This window comes from Myotis lucifugus, unplaced genomic scaffold (assembly GCF_000147115.1).
Source record: "Myotis lucifugus unplaced genomic scaffold, Myoluc2.0 scaffold_11, whole genome shotgun sequence".
NCBI lineage: Eukaryota > Metazoa > Chordata > Mammalia > Chiroptera > Vespertilionidae > Myotis > Myotis lucifugus.
Window position 1 is genome coordinate 12,010,150 of NW_005871059.1, and position 17,947 is coordinate 12,028,096.

Below are 17,947 nucleotides of genomic sequence, written 5' to 3' on the forward strand. Positions count from 1 at the left end.
TATCACAGAGAGGGAAAATGACAGCTAAATAGAAAGAACTTGACTTGAGCTTAGTTTCTTCTTTGATAGCAAGTACATGTTCTTTAGGTAGAAATAACCAGCTCAGGAATATTTCCTTTATTCTTGACTTTGTTGAACGTCTCAGTGCAGATGCCAGAAGTGAACTAAGGCTTTCTTCTAAAGACATCACTCCACAATCAAGTACTTAGAGCTAGCTTGCAATCCGCTGACAGATGCAGTGCTAATGCAGCAACCCTTGAACACAATCTATTGCTTTGAAAGCTTAACGAGAAGTTTTCATCTTTTTAATATAATAATGAATTGAAGAATACAGATTACTTATCTTCTTTCCACAAGTATTTAGTACCAAAATAGAAAAAAATCAACAGTAGTGGAAATGCCTGTGTGCAGTTACTCAAAGCCACTGGACTTCTCTTAAGATGTGAATGTCTGGTTCCATCCTTAAGATTTGCTTTCTTCATGAAGTCTTCTTTCATTTAGCTTCACTCACATATAAGCATTTTATTTATCTTTATAGATAGGTTTAAAATATTAACCATTTTTAGAGATTTCTTTACGTAAGGACTAACTAACATATTGTTCATGTTCATTTATCGTCTTGCTAGTTAAAAACCTTGACATTTTCGACGACATAAAATTTCTTATTTGGTGCATTTTTATGGGCACATTCAGCAGTCTTGCCATATCATTCTTTTGCAAATGCTAGTCTTCAGTCTAATAAGATCAATTGAATATATTTTGTGACAAACACCATTCTTTGCAAGAATTCATTGATATCTATTTCTGTTGTATAGTACAAACTTTATCCTTAATATGAAAACAGTTCTCTACTTTTATTTTTTATTATCTTTCCTTTTTCACCCAACTCCCTTTCACTAAAAAAAAGAAAAGAAAAAAGAAAAAGAAAAGGTAATGAAAAAGGACTTCAAAAAAATTTTTTTTAAATATATTTTATTGATTTTTTACAGAGAGGAAGGGAGAGGGATAGAGAGTTAGAAACATCCATGAGAGAGGAACATCCATCAGCTGCCTCCTGCACACCCCGTACTGGGGATGTGCCCGCAACCAAGGTACATGCCCTTGACCGGAATCGAACCTGGGACTCTTCAGTCCACAGGCCGATGCTTTAGCCACTGAGCCAAACTGGTCAGGGCCAAAAAAATTTTTTTAACACATACCAATGGGTAAGCAAAGTGATACAGAGAAGAGAGCTCAGGCCTTGGAATCCAGCAGAACTAGGTAAAGTTCCTGCCTGACCACTTATAAATTACATGGCTTAATATTTCCATGCTTCAGTTTCCTGATCAGTAAACCTGAGAAAATCCTCCTTATCTTAAAGAGTTGTCAGATTTAGAAATATTAAGCCTGATGGGTCAAGTATAATGCCTCATACCTAGGAAGTGCTTAGTAATCTGAGCCAGCTAAAATTGTTTCTTTTTACCATTTGGTGTTAATCCGAGCTTTTCAAATGTTATCTGTGCCATATTGTATTCTTTGTTAGAGAGACACTGTTCCCCTTTGTAGGAAGAGTATATATTGTCACCCCCTGGCACCAGGTTTGGTGTGTGTCTTGATTGATTATCAGCAGAAGTTTAAGAGCCCTGTTGTGGTTGTGCTATGTGTACTTTTCCTTGGCTAATTCCCAGAGAAAGCTGCTCCTTCAAGCTAGATCCCAGAGGGAAACCAGTGTGGAGTGGAGCGAAACCAATAATGCAGGGACATGGCGTGAATAGCATTTCAAGCCACGGGGTTTGCTGTCATATAATACTGTGGCACACTTACCCAAAAATGCATCATCTTCAGCCAGAATGGATGGTTTCAGTATTTTAACAGCTATATGTATTTTTTTTTATCAAGTTTGAATCTTTAAAAAAAGTAATGGAATGATAAAATATATATGGAAAATCAGCACCAAGGAACCAGAGAATACAAATATGCCAATAATAAGGATCAGCATGCTTGGTATAATTGAGCTTCAAGCTTTTTAGTAGTTGCATGAAAAAAAGATCATATACCAATTCTTCAAAGGAAACGGAACTCTCCCTGGCAGTAAATGAAAGGACCCTACGTAGGCACAAGGAAATACACTGTCAATATTTTATAAAGTGGTGAATTCCAAAAATGTTAAAATGTAATGCACTGAAGGTGATATGCAATTCACTCATTTAATTCAGTCTGTAGCTTTTTGATCATATGGTTTTTATCAAGGTCAGGATTTAGACTACTGAAAGAAGTGAATAGATTACTTTTATCTTCTACATACCGCTGTGTTTATCACTTGTCTCAGCCCAGTTCTTGGTGAGAAGTAGATGCATCTTCCCTTCATTCAGCAAGTATTTTGTAATCACCTGCAATGTGTCAGGCAGTCTGATGATTCAGGTACTAGAGATTCAATGCTTAATATTATTGACAAGTTCCTTGCTCTCATGGGGCTTACATTCTATTGGGGAAGATAGATGACAAAAATCTCAGGTTCTTATAAATTCTGTAATAAATAAGAACTATTTAGAGTGTTCATTTTTCCCCATGTGTTATGCTAATATGTGATTGTCAAGAATTTTTTTTAATTTCACTTAAATTGCCACATTTATTGTCATAAAGTTGTTTTGAATATCCTTTTACTTCTTTTTAAATGCCAGTAGGACCTTCAATTTGTATTTTCTCTCTTTTCCTCTCCTCTCACTCCTCTCTCTCAGTCTGCTGCCTATGAGTTTATTAATTTTACTAATTTTCTTGTAGAACTAACTTTTGCCAGTGCTGATAACCTTTGGTGCACATCTGTTTTCTATTTCATTGATTTCTGCTCTGTATTATGTCCTTCTTTCCATTCTGTTTGAAGCTAATATATATATGAACACCTTTATCTTGAAACTATAAGGTATTTTTTCTATATAACCTTTTCTTGTGTCATCAAATAGTCATCCATGAGGTATTTAATCTTTATATTGTCCTCATTCTGATTCTTTTAAAATAAAGATTTCATTTTATGTTTGTCTTAAGTAGTTTCTATTAGTCACTAGGGCATTTATTTTACTTTTCTTCTTCTCCATGCACCCAATTGAAATGATATTGAATATTGTTGCCTGTTGAATGATGTATGTGAAAAAAAACCCTAGAATGGAAGTGTTACCTTGAAAATACAGTGGCTCTGCAAGCACTGAAGTCTTTTACAATGCTGAAGTGTTTTCAAAGGTTGATATTTAGTGTCATGCATATTCAGAAAAGGCTTCTTATTCACTTTGAGCTAAAATTAGTATGCACAGGCACAATCTCTGTTTTTCTTAATTTCTTAGTGTAATTAACGTTCTTTATTTCATTTCTATACCACCCTTATGGAACTGATTGTTTTAGTATGTTACCCAGATGATCCTCCTCATTGCTCTGTGTATTTTCAAGGCTTTTTATAAAACCACTTTTAAAAATATGTGCACAGTTCTCATTTTAAAATTTCCACTGCATATACATGCGCAATACAAACTATCTCACATTTCTGGTAAACTATTGAAGAGAGGACATTTTCCAAAGACTGGGCTGCTATGGAGAGGGTAGGTTAACTGGTGGAATACAATGGAGCAGAGGGTGAGAATATGCAGTCACTTAAGCATTAAATCCTAATAGCACACTTGATTCTGGGTGAAGGCCAGTAGAATATTTTTACTTACTCAGGCGTTGGAGTTATGCAAACAGAAGCTATTGCACACCAAGAGTTTCATGACTGAGAAAGTAAACTTGTACATTTGTTGTTGTTTTTTTATAGGTTCAAAAAGGCATTTGAAAGTGAGCCTACACTACAGTCAGGAATTAATTATGCAGTTCTTCTTCTGGCAGCTGGGCAACAGTTTGAATCTTCCTTTGAGCTCCGGAAAGTTGGTAATTACAGCTTGATATTTTACATGGGAACCCAACTTTATACAAAGAAAAAGAATCATTGGTAGATAGACTTTTGCTTTCTATCTCATCTGACTTCCTGAAAAATTTTTTTATTATATTTCCTTGTTTAGTGTTTCCAACTATGGTGCAGAATCCTGATATCGGGACTTAAATCAGTTTTTAGTTTATTTTACCTGTTTTGAAAAACACCCTGGTTAATATTTATTGTTCCAGTGCAAACTAACATAGAAAATATAGGCTCCTGCCCTAACCAGTTTTGCTCAGTGGATAGAGCATCGGCCTGCGGACTGAAGGGTCCCAGGTTCGATTCTGGTCAAGGGCATGTACCTTGGTTGCGGACACATCCCCAGTAGGGGGTGTGCAGGAGGGAGCTGATGGATGTTTCTCTCTCATCGATGTTTCTAACTCTCTATCCCTCTCCCTTCCTCTCTGTAAAAAAATGAACTAAAATATATTTTTTTTAAAAGAAATTATAGGCTCCATTTTCGGTGGAATTTTTTAACTCTATAACACGTTATGGGAGAGAGTCAGAATTATAGGTTTGGGTCTCCATCAGTAATGATGATGTAATAAAAGAACAATGTGATTAGAATTGAGACAAATCACTATTTGAATCTCATTTTCAAGGAGTAATAAAAATAAAATTTGTATCACTGAGTATTAAAATCTGTGAATCTATAAAGATAATTAAGACAAAGAAATCAAAACAAAATTCATCACCAAGCACAAATCAACTCATTTGTTATCTGTGGAGGTGACCAACTTCTCAGAAAATTGGGTATTATAGGGGAAAAATTAAGCACTTTCCATTTCTTTTAAAGACATTCTATAGTTCATCCAGTTGGTGAGATAAAGCTCGTCTTAAAGCAGCCGTGGGCAAACTACGGCCTGCGGATCCGGCCCGTTTGAAATGAATAAAACTAAAAAAAAAAAGACCGTACCCTTTTATGTAATGATGTTTACTTTAAATTTATATTAGTTCACACAAACACTCCATCCATGCTTTTGTTCCGGCCCTCCGGTCCAGTTTGAGAACCCATTGTGGCCCTCGAGTCAAAAAGTTTGCCCACCCCTGTCTTAAAGCATGCTACATACCAACTGTATTTTATTCAGAAGAATGTATTCTTCAAAAGAGTGCTAGCTAATAGAGTAGAACGCATGATAAAACTGATAGTGATGTTGAAATAATGATTCTGGCCCGGATCAATGAAAATGTTTATTTTTTTTTAATTATTTGCCATATTTACACGGTACCAAAGCTCACTCACAGATTGCTTGTTAGTCACAAAGCAACAAACGTACCTGTACATCCCCTCCAGGGACCAGGCTGTCAGTGATCCAACTGGCATCCTTAGTGGGATGGCTCCACACGGGCCTCCTGATGTGGTGAATATGGAGCAAACTGCGTCTGCTGTGAAATAGCCTCACCAAAAATGTGTAGCCCGAATTTAAGATCTAACATCTAGTTAATAGGAATCACAGTGTCTAGAAAAATAAATCAGACATCACCATGAAGCACCGTCAGACATATCCATAATGTGGGGACGTTCTACAGTACCATCCTCCTTGTCTCTTTAAAAACTCTGTCATGGGGGAAAAGTGTGGATGGAGTGGTTACTGAGATTTAGCAACATAATAAACAAATGCCATTAATGATTCTTGATTGGATTCTGGTTTGAAAAAAAAGCTATAGGAGATATTTGGGAAACAATTAGAGAATTTGAATTAGGACTTGATAAGACTGCATAATATTAAGGGATCATTATTTTTGTTAGGTGCAATAATTGAATAGAATTTTTTAGGTGTATGCTGCAACACTTAAGGGTGAAATGTCATGATGTCTGTAATTTAATTTGAAATGTTGCAACAAAAATATTCAGGAAGATGAAGCAAGAGCAAAATGTTAGCAATAATTGAAAGTATGGCCATTCATTGTTACATTTTTTTCTCTTTTCATGTATGTTTGAAATTCTCCGTAATGGAAAATTGAAATGGAAAGAATTTAATCTCCTCTATTTATGGAGGCTGTATGACCTTAGACAAGTTGTTAAAGGTCTCTGAGCTCTTTTTTCCTTACTGAAGAAAAGAGAAAAGCTCTAATTCATTGTATGTTTGTATGAATTGAGAGTTACATTTCCAACATGCTTTGCACAGTGCTGAGCATCTAATGAGTGTTCAATAAAGGCTCTGTTTCCTAAATTCCTCCATTAAAGCAGCCTTGAATCTAATAGTGGCTCCAAGTTGTAAATCTATCATGAAACTAAACTATTAAAAATATCTTCAGTTCTTAGAAGCCAACCACTTCTAATTAAAGCATTGTCTATTTAAATTACCGAAACAGACAACTGAATCAAAGAATTGATATTTGAAACAGGAGTGACATACTGTTTGTTGTGTATAAATTTAGCCAGAATTTTTTAAAAAGAAAAATAGCCAGCTGATAAGGAGTGGTAAAAAGGTATAAAAAGGTACATCAGTAATAGTGCTTTAGCTATTGGCCCTAGGGACCAAGACCCTTAAAAATATTGTAGCCTAGCACTAAGTACAACGTTACTTCTGGGACTTGTTCCTATGGAAATGGTCTCTAAATGTGGGGGAGAGGGGCATGTGATGTTTATTCCTGTATTCCTTGAGGGGGGGGAAGCTTCTAAATATAAAAATTAAAGCCATGTTCATAACTTCATACCTAAAAGATTAATATCTTCATGTAGAAACAGGGTTCATGCAGCATGTGGAAAGAACATAAAAGCTAATACACAAAAGAAATACAAACATGAAAAGAAAATCAATCTCAATGGTAAAAAGAAAGCAATTTTCTTTCTCTATCAGATCGGTAAAGATGAAAGGACAGGATAGTATCCATAATTGGGAAAGGTGTGGGCAAGAGATTATCGTCAGGTGCCACCAGTGACAATATAAATTGGTACAGCATTTCTAAGGACAACTTGGTAAATGTATCAAAACTTAAAATCAGTGCATCTGCATGAAGCAAGACCAGGGTTAGGACTTTATTATAAAGAAACAATTGAATAAGTGCACAAAATTATGTGTACAGGAATGTTTGTAGTAATAAAATGTCATCTGCTGCATTTGGGTAAATAAATTGTGACATATCCATATGCTAAAATACTATTTGCCATAAAAACAACATTTTGTCCAAATGCTGAATGTCTTGGTGTCATAATCATAGATTTATGCCAAGGCCAAAGCTAAATATCACCCTCACAGAGTGAACTTCTGGTATGGAAGAATAAATCTGAAATGTTATTTAAAACTATTATTGAACTCCCTTTACTATTAAACTTTTTCTTAGTCCCTACTTAAATGTTTGACATGGCCCAGCTGGTGTGGCTCAGTGTTTGAGCATCGACCTATGAACCAGGAATTCATGGTTCAATTTCCGGTCAAGGCATATGCCTGGGTTGTCAGCTTGATCCCTGGTGGGGGGCATGCAGGAGGCACTGATCAATGATTCTCTCTCATCATTGATGTTTCTCTCTCTCTCTAAAATCAATAATATTTATAATATTTAATATTATTGATTAATATTTAATCAATAATATTTAAGTTAATGGTAAGTTTCACTTTCTTCTGTGTGCCTTTAGGATTAGCCTGACATTTTTACAATGAACTCAAACCCCTTTTATAATCCGAAACAGAACAAGGCTATTTTAATCTGAAAGGAAGAGTGAAAGCTTCATTTTGTTTTTTAATAAAAAGTCAGCTCTGCCTACTTGCTGTGTGTTTGTAATGTTGTACTTCCTGTTGACATGGTATAATGATAGATCAGTCCTGGGTTCATTGTTCTGCACATAATACACAATAAAGAGATGCTCATTTTCAACTGAGGTTGGTAGAGACATGTTTTTCCATCTCATTTTTCTCACACACTTTCTTCTTTCATTTGTATTCATTATATTTTTTATTATGTTCAGAAAGGAGACCATGGATGTTGTTGCATATACATGTGTAATTTTTTTTATCTCACAAAATTTTAAAGTGACAAAGCTATTTTCTTTTTAACTTATCACAAAATGTGAAGAGTGGACTTCTTCCTGAAATAGTCATGGCTTAAGTGGAATTATATAATAAAAAGTAGCATAAAGTTTTTTAAAGATTATTTTGTTTCGTTAAAGTATAATTTTCAAAAAATATACATTTATAACTCAGAAACTATAAAATGGACACATGTGAGACATTTTAGTTAACTCAGTTGATACCGAAGCTAGTAGGAGAATATGTCCAGTTCAAAGAGCATTTAAGAAGTAGGGTATTTACAGATAATTTAACAAAGAAATGTTAGGATAAGATTTCTGAGTTTGATTTTTAAAAAACTGGTTTGTGTTCAAGAGGTCATAATCTTAGGGATTATCTGTTTTACTAGATAGAAATTATTTGCGTCTCTATTGAACAAAACCCCACAAGTTAACAAGAAACTTCTCTACATCTGAGATCTTTAATAAATACAAGATAGTGAGATGAACTAACTACACTTTTCGTAGACACTCCTTGAGTGGATATACCCCTATGTAATATTGAAATGATGCCTCCCCCCTTTTTTTTTATCTTACTCCCAAATCTCAGATAATTTTCTTGACAATTATGGATGTTAGTGGCACTAAACAATTCTGCAAGGATATATTCTCTTTAAGCAAAATAATTACAAATGAAAAAATAATATAAGACAGAGTAGAGATGAAAATTTTAATGAAATGCAAAGAATCTAGAAGGACCAAAACATTGTAAAAAAGAACAAACTTGGAGGATTTAGATTACTTGATTTCAAATGTTGTTACATTAATCAAGAGAACATTTTTCTGTCAGCTTCCTTATTTTTAACGCTGTAGTATATAATTCTTTTTGCATATAATATGATTGTAGCATTTTACTCTTACAAAAGATATATACTGTACACATTTATATTTCAACTAACTGATAGAATGTTAGCATATTTCCCTTTCAAGTAATTAAAGAATCCATGATATAATAAGGGAATGAAGGAGGTTATACAACAAGACACTTGGTGTTAGCACCTTTTAATTTTTGCATATACAGACATACATACAAATTCTGGAATGATGTACATCAAAGTGACAGTGGCAGGTACCTTTGAGTTTTTAAGTTAATGGTAAGTTTCACTTTCTTCTCTGTGCCTTTAGGATTAGCCTAACATTTTTACAATGAACTCAAACACCTTTTATAACCCGAAACAGAACAAGGCTATTTTAATCTGAAAGAAAGAATGAACGCTTCATTTTGTTTTTTAATAAGAAGTCAGCTCTGCCTACTTGCTGTGTGTTGTAATGTTGTACTTCCTGTCCGTCTTCTAGGGGTGAAGCTTAGTAGCCTTCTTGGTAAAAAGGGAAACTTGGAAAAACTCCAGAGCTACTGGGAAGTTGGATTTTTTCTGGGGGCCAGTGTTTTGGCCAATGACCACTTGAGAGTCATTCAAGCATCTGAAAAGCTTTTTAAACTGAAGACACCGGCATGGTAATACACTGTTACGTGTTTATACAATTGCTTTTCATAAACAGCTCCTATCACTTCTTTCCAAATTGTTATATTTGTTGAACTTACAATTAGATTATTTGATATGCTTACAGAATAAAATGCAGAATATAGAGAAAAACATGATGTCTATAAGTAAAATGTGTTGAATATAGATTCTGATGATTTTGGACATAGGTGATGTCTGCCGGCTACTGGCTTAGCCTTTCTCTCACATTGACCAACCCACTCACCCAGTGTTACCCACATAAATCATGCAGAAGCCTCAAACTTTATACCTACAAATCTAATCAGCAGGTTTACAGTTTCCATCTCAGCCTCCCAGGCCTCTGCTCCAAATACATGCCCTGTGTTTCCTTTATGATCTAATCTCAGTTTTGGAATTACCATTCTCTTTACTTAGGGTTTACTGACACATTTTGGTGTTTTCTCTCTCTCTCTTTATGTGTGTGTGTGTTTTTCTAATTTCAAATTGTTCTTGGCATGCACCCAAGTCTCATCATTATGTATGTGATGCTTGGAGAGATGAAAAAAAAATTCCATCTGCATTTAGGACTGTTTTTGAAAACAGTGCTAATTTTATTATGCATCATATGTAATGATTGACCGTTATCCATAAAGACTTTTAAAGGTTAACAATGATACTGAGAAAGGCTTAGAGCAGCTCTGAGCCCAGGCCACCGACTTGTTTTCCTCAGAGGAAACATTTGAGGAGATGGCCACCCTGTTATGTCCTCATACCTTCCTAAGGGATTTTCTCATTTTCAGCAAATCCTCCCCAGCGTCACTCCCATTGTGATCTTTCTGACCTTCCCCCTCCACAGGAATCCTTAAATCAACATAGTCCAATGGTGCCTCAGCCTAAGGGATAAAGTCCATCTCCTTGGCTTGGCAAACAAGGTTTGCGCTTAGTCATTCCAGCCTCGGTTTCTGCTACGCTGCTGTCCGTTCACACCGAACATGCCATACTGCTTGGGAATGCCTCTTGCAGCGCCCTTCTCCACCTGGGGACACCCATAAATCACATCTGCTCAAAATCAGACCCTGACCTTTAACCCTTCCCTGCTTCCAGATACAAGTTCATGGATATCATTGCATACACGTGTGATTATTTCATCTCATGAAATTTTCTTCTTTCATTTTTCTGCATTCAGATATTGTTAGTCATGTCTGTTTAGTATTAGCTTTGTTGATATTGATCACATGGTGCTATAATACCTTTTACCTTCTGTCTCCTCAGCACTGTGCACAACTTGAGAACAGAGTTGTACTGTCAGTAGTATGTTTACAGAGGGCAGTCAGCAAGTGACATGAAATACATGAACTAGTAAATGCATGCGTTAAATGTAGCCAAATTTGTTGTTTCTTCATGATAACCATTCTGATGGTAGAGGAGGTTGAGACTGAAGCACAGGTACAAAGAGATTTGGTTTTAGGTATCCTGGTTTCTATGGACAAGAAAACAAACATTGTTTTATTCAATAGTAATAACCATGAAACAGTGCCTTAAATTTCCATTAACTTAATGTTAGCTTTCATGTTTATAGTTTACAGTATGCTTGCATACCCATTGTCTCATTATAATTACCTTGCTTCTCATTTTTGCTAACTCTTTTCTTGGAGGTACCAGCTGTCTTATCAGATTTGGGGATTTTTGTGTAATGTATAAGCTGAGTTGCTTCAGGTAAAATAATGATCTCTTATGAAGGGTCTATTTAGAAGAGCTTTCTTAAGGAAGTATATTTTAAAATAAATGTGTTCACCACTTCCTTGAAGAGGATATAGGCATTATTTTAAAAGTCATGTTTTAAGTAGATGTATCACCCAGTCCAAGTTACTTAAACCCTCTAAGCCTCAGTTTCCTCATCTTTAAAATGGCTATAAACCAGCCGGTTTATTGCATTTTTGTGAGATTGAAATGAGATAATGTGTGAAAGTCCATGACATATAAGAAATAATGGATAATGTTTGGTGAATCTGAATGCATAATTTTTAATGCCATATTTACACTTATTGAGTAAGACTGGGATACATGGGAACAGGTGGTTCTAAATTTGCCTCATGTGTTTTATATCTTTAATGTTTAGGTACCTCAAGTCTATTGTAGAGACAATTTTGATATATAAACATTTTGTGAAATTGACCACAGAACAGCCTGTGGCTATACAGGAACTCGTGGACTTCTGGATGGACTTCCTGGTCGAGGCCACAAAGACAGATGTTACTGTAGTTAGGTTTCCAGTGAGTACTCTTTGTTTAACTTAACTCTAATTATAGTTCTATTGTGTTCCTTTCATTTAAAGTTTATCTTGCATTGTGGTTGTAATAGTTCTATATGCTGATTTTCATGCCTGAAAACAACAGTCATGTGGTTAATACATTTATTTTCTGCACATTGGTTTGCATTAGCTTACTTTTTAAAATGACTTCTCAAACTCAGAGAAATGAGATACATTTTCATGTTTTGCCATGAAATTTGGAGGTTTCTTTTCATAAGTTGTAAAGTGCACTTTCCCAAGAAAATATTGTCTCTTAGTTCAGTGAGTAAAGACATCTCTTCAGACCAGACAGATGGGTACTTCTAATTCAGACTCCAGCTTTGTTGACATCGTCATCAATATCAGTTGCCGTTATTGTGGTGAAAAGTGCCAGGCTCACCTGCGTTGTTCTTCCATCTCCAGCACTCATTATCCTCATGAGTCAGAGTTAGATGTAGTATCCACAGTCACTCTTTACAATGCTTTAGATCATGGGAAATGATGACTTGTAGGTTTTGGTCTGCAGCTAATTTTGGCTAGTCTCTATCAAACTTCATATATATAATGGACACACACACAAACACTTTAAAAAATATATTGCTCGTCTTCTCAGCTAGTGGCATCCCCACCCTCATAGCTCTCAGAATCCCATCTAAAGCAGTATATAGCTTTAGCATCCAATGCAAGAATTACTGGTTATTCACTATGTGCATAAATCTCTTCTCAAAGTGATGCCATACATCTCTCTGTTTGAGCTCCTAGTCTCAATCTTCCATACCCAGAGGTGGTGACAACTCAGTTCTTTTCACAAAATCTTGTTCTGTAGTTCTTGTTGATAGCATCCTCTGTTTGATTTAATTAAATCAATTGCTGGCATTAACAGGCTTTCTTTATTCTTGTTTTCAGATGAAGCTTTAAACGCAGCAGGAGCTTTAGTTGAAAAGCCTTTCATACTGAAACACTTAACTTTATTTTCTAGCCTAGATTATGCGTAGCCAGGAAAACACTTCTCTCAGAGTGAGCTGGCAGCTTGCCTTGAGCTGGTGCGCTGGTGCTAGTAAACGTGGTGGTGAGAGAAGACAGCACAGATCTAAGTATTTAATTATTGACTATTGACTTGATCGACTAGAAAATTAGCTGTGAGAGGAAAACACTCATATTAGCTATTCCGATCTGATTTAAATTAGCTTAATATGAATCACTCTGCATAATGTGAATGTAAAAAATTAAACCAGAAAATATGAAGAGAAGTTAGTAGAATATAGGTATATAGTCCAAGTGAGAGAGGCCTTCTTAAGCAAGAAAGGGACCTGTAAGCCTGAAAGGCAAATATTGATCAATTTGATTTCATTAAAAATTCAAATTTTTGTTCAGTATGAAACACCATAAACATGACAAATGCAAGACAGGGAAACAATACTTAATACCAATGTTGCAGAATGATCAATTTGCCTAATGTGTAAAAAACCTCAACCAACTCCTAATTTATACACAAAAGAAATATGGGCAAATCATGTGAAGAGAAAATTAATATCACTGAGTAGTCAAATAAAGGAAATAAAAATGAGACACCATTATACCTATGCTGTTTTACACATGTGCAAATATATCCGGAGGATAAATTCCCAGAAGTGAAATAGATTAATATTGCCATGCTGCCCTCCAATGGGATTGTATCATTTGACATACCTACCATCAACATACGAAGCTGACTGCTTTCCCAGTCTCTCCAAAAAGTGTATTGTCAGAGTTAAATTTCTGCTAAATTCATAGATGAAAAATGGTATATTGGGGTAGCTTTAATTAGTGTTCCTCTTATTACGTGTGAGGATGTGCATATGTGTAAGTTCATTTGTTTAAAAGACCACTCAGTGATTTTTTTAAAAAGAAGGATTTGTTGCCACCATTTAAAAATAAAGAGTTGGACCTTCAGTGCTTCCTATGATGGAGTAAATGGTATTGGTATTGCTAAAAAATACCTATGAATGCACAAAACAACTATTTGGAGGCATGAAACAGCTATTATCACAGTACTACAATCCTTGGAGGTGAGGTACTTGAACTGAGTCCCACCTTCACCCATTAGTTTTCCCCCAAGGTCATTTTTCTGGCTGCACCCAAGGAGGTGGAGCCCTGATTGGGAATGGCTTTCTCACTGGGCGGAGCAGACACATACCAGTGTTTGGGGCTCTAAGGCATCTGAATATGAGGGGCAGGCAAAGTTGGAAAAGGGGGATCCTTGAAGAATGAAACCCAGGATTCTGCCTGGCTATTTCAGATAGTGTGAAAAAGGGGTAAGCATGTTGTGAATAAACACAACTATAGATCCCAGTCTTTGACTAAAATTGGGTTTTGGATGAGACCTATATGGCTTAAATAAACCTTATAAAGGTAAGTTCCCTTGATATTTAAGACATCCTGACCTGAAGTGGCAGAGAACATCCTTTGGAAGGCTGAAAGCTGAGGAGACACTCCAGAGCTTAAACCATGCAGGGATAAAGCAGTTGGACTTTGGGCCAAGATAGAGTGATGAGACCTTGGTGAACACCCCAAGTCCTTAGTTGATACATAGAAACCCAAGCCCCAGGAATAACTGCAAAACTAAAACAGACCACCCTAGCAAAACCAGAATAAAAGTAAGGCCTGATAGGACCAAGATGATACAATGATAACTTAACTGCTAACTAGGAAAAAAAATCTCTGAAAAGATATAATTCAAAGCATCTGCAGTGTCATTCAGATTTAATCAAAGATTACTAAACATGTTAAGAAGCAGGAAAAGGTTACTGATAATGAAGAGTTAAGACAGCCAATAGAGGCAGATCTGGAGATGATTCACATATTGGAGACACCAGATAGGGACTTCAAATAACATACTGACCATGTTAATTAAAGAAGAGGAAAAGATAGACAAAATGGGTGAAACGTGGAATATTTCAACTGAAAAGTAAAATTTATTAAAAATTCAAGTGAAAAATCAGGAGAATTCACATAAAACTCCAGACTTTCAACTGCTCTTAAAAAATGAAAGGGGCCTGGCCAGTATGGCTCAGTGGTTGAGTGCCAACCCATGAACCAAGAGGTCACCAGTTCAGTTCCCAGTCAAGGCATATGCCTGGGTTGCATGCTCAATCCTCAATACAGCATGAGGACACAACCAATCAATGTTTTTTGCTCATCATTTCTATCTTTCTATCCCTCTCCTTTCCTCTCTCTCTAAAATCAATAAAAACATTTTATTAAATAAAAGGGAATTTAATTAATTAATTAAAAAATGAAAGGGACTGGCAGTTTGTGACTGCATACTTCAAAAGCAACAATCTACAGAGCCAACTAGCTGCTCCCATTTAAGATGTTGAGTATAGTCCCATTCATCCTGCTTTACTCAGTTACCTGTCCCACCAGGCCCACTCTCTGTGATCATAGTTTCCTACCCAGGTTCCACTGCGTAGAAAAAGGCAAGCTTCTGGTTCCTGTGGGACCATATCAGTCATTGTGACTTGTCATGTCCTTAGAGTAGCATTTTCTGTGGTTCACACTTATTAAAGCTGCAGTAAGACTTGATTGAGGTGATAACATTATCCTTCTTTTGAAGTGGGTCTTTCTAAGACGAAGATGACTTATATTAGAAAATAATTTAATTTGTCTCGTTTATCTCACTCCTATATTCAGTCTCATTCCTCCAAGAAAAACCATGTCCCCAAGCAACAGAAAGCAGGTGAAAGTTCTTTTGGGAAATGATTTTAATGGTTCCATCATTTATTATTATTTAGGTTCAGTTCAATTTATTTTTTCTCTCTCACCTCTCTTCGGTGTATACTTTCTTTCCTTCCTACATTAAAAAGTTAGGTGACCATCAACCCATCAACTAATGTCAGGAGAGAGGAAGTGGAGCGTGATAATGCAGTTAAATGTCTACTTTTTATAGTTTATAGGCCTTGCTGTCTTTGTTCCCACTTCAGATACATAAAGTTAGCAATTGACTGTAGTGTTAACCAGTATAAAAGACTAGAAACTAAAAGCGAAAATGTGTATACTATGGAGTGAGTTGAATCATGATGGTTTTATCAAATTGCCTCTCTTTTTGGGGGGAGGGGGAGTGTCTTTTCTCAACTTTTCAGTGGCCTCCAAAATGCTACAAATTCCCCATGTTTTGTCATTTCCAGGGCAGATCAAAGGGCTTAACAAATGTTAGATGACAATAATTGCAACCAGTGTTTATTCCCTATCTCAAGGCAGGAACACATAATTCAGATTTTATTTGTTAGAAATATGTGAGACAATAAACACAATTTAAGAAGACAGAAGAGAACCTGGTGCTGTGCTTTTCTAAATGTTAAATAATGTGCCCATGTAATTAGGGAGTGAGGTATGTTCTCATTTGTCAATGCAGTGACTTGGATGCTATTTTGGGATGGGAACCCACCTCTTATTCCATATTATTCCTTTTTATTTCACAAGCTCTAGGGTACTCAGATTGGAGAGCACTATTTCTGTAAAGCTTAAATTGAACATTTATTTTCATTATTAACCAGTACCACTTAACTCTGTTGATTGGAATTTGGACCTTGATTTACCTGGTATGTTCCTGAGTCAGAATATATTCCCTCTGGGCTCTTACTCTCTGTTTATTTATGGTATATTCTATCTTATTTTCATAACTAGAGCCTGACCAAGAATTCTTTATGCCCTTACAGTTTTATAGTAAAGCGTAAAGAAATTTTGTTTTTCTAATCCCCTTTCTCTAGTTCCCTGAACTTTAACTTAAATACTGTTATAAGTTTATTGTAAAATAAATACAATGGGTTTGCAGTGTATGGCTAAGTTAATTTCTAACCCAGATTTCTGTCTAAGCTGCACTTTAGGTTATAATGTATTGTGAATTCCTTCTTGACAGAGCCTTCTGAAGGATTTTTCCTTCACTTTTATTTGGGAAACCTTGCTTGATACAAGATCAAGCAATTATCTTGAGTTTTAAGCAGTGGAGCAGAAAGAACTATTCCAGTTTCTCTGCTAGTTAAGCATTTAGCTTTATTTTTTACTAGAGGCCCAGTGCATGAAAATTCATGCACTGGAGGGGGGGGTCCCTCAGCCTGGCCTGCCCCCTCTCAGAGTCCGGGAGCCCTCAGGGGTGGGAGGCGACCCGGCGATCAGGGGAAGGCAACGCCCCCATCACACCTCTGCTGCTGCCACTGCCGGCAGCGCAAGCCTCGCCAGCCCTGGTTACCTGAGCCTTGGGCGGCCCTGGGTGGCTAGACAGCCACCATTCGAGGCTTTCCTGCGCCTCAGGCCAGCCCTGGGCGGCTGGGGGCCTTAGGGGACTGGGGGACTCCGGAGGCAGTCACGCGGAGCAGCCGGACCTGCCTGGGGGTGGGCCTGGCCGTGCTGCACGCCTGCTGCCCTGGTGGGGCTGAGGGGACTGGGCACCGCCATCTTGTGGCTGTGGGCGCCACCATCTTTGAGGGCGTGGCAGTCAATTAGCATATTCCTCTTTATTGGCTGTGGGGGCCGCCATTTGTGAGGGCGTGACAGTCAATTAGCATATTCCCTCTTTATAAGATAGGATTATTTTTAACATTCCTACTTAAGTCTGCATAGGAAAATTGAGCTAGGCAGGTGCCTTTAAACATCTGTGCTAAATAGATAATAATTGCAGCACCTTTGAAATAAGGGCATGTGTAGTATTTTAATGTTATTTGCTCCTAAAATGAAATATTAGTAATAGTATAATATATCATGCACTCCTTCGATGGAGATTTTCAACTCACTTGTCACATACCCCTCATGTAGCTCCAAAACAAGAGCAAGTTTTTTTCTTTTTTTATCACAAGGTTATAAATACATCATTATTAAAGATATCAGTTGTATCATGAAGTCAGTGTGAAAACATGTTTATTTCATACAGCTATATCCATTTCTTCAATTTATATGTAAACTCTTTCAATAATAACCAAAATAATTTCTCAATCCATTTACATGGGTATGAAAACCATACATCTTGATCATAGGTGTGGCAGCAGGAAACCTTAAGTATGTGACATTCTATATATGGAGTCTTTTCCTTTCCTTGTACAGAATTATTTGTTTTACCACATTGCTGCCTTTCTTTGGCACATTTACATTTATAGAAATAGAGTATGTATTGCCTGATAAGATTATAGCTTTTAAAAAGTACTATCAGTAGATTGATTGGGGATAGCCAAACAAATATATGGTCTTCAGAAATTTATTTCCAAGTTTTTTAGCAATAAAAGGTGATGTATTATTTT

General features: G+C 36.4%; 1 protein-coding gene across 1 annotated transcript in view; it reads left to right on the forward strand.

Moving 5' to 3' along the window:
* The window catches only part of MAP3K5 (mitogen-activated protein kinase kinase kinase 5), a 167,604-nt gene that overhangs the window by 85,274 nt on the left and 64,383 nt on the right, over positions 1 to 17,947 (forward strand). The window contains 3 exon segments of the mRNA XM_023750205.1: positions 3,779 to 3,891; positions 9,243 to 9,402; positions 11,508 to 11,661. Of these exon segments, the coding sequence (XP_023605973.1) occupies positions 3,779 to 3,891; positions 9,243 to 9,402; positions 11,508 to 11,661 (427 nt within the window).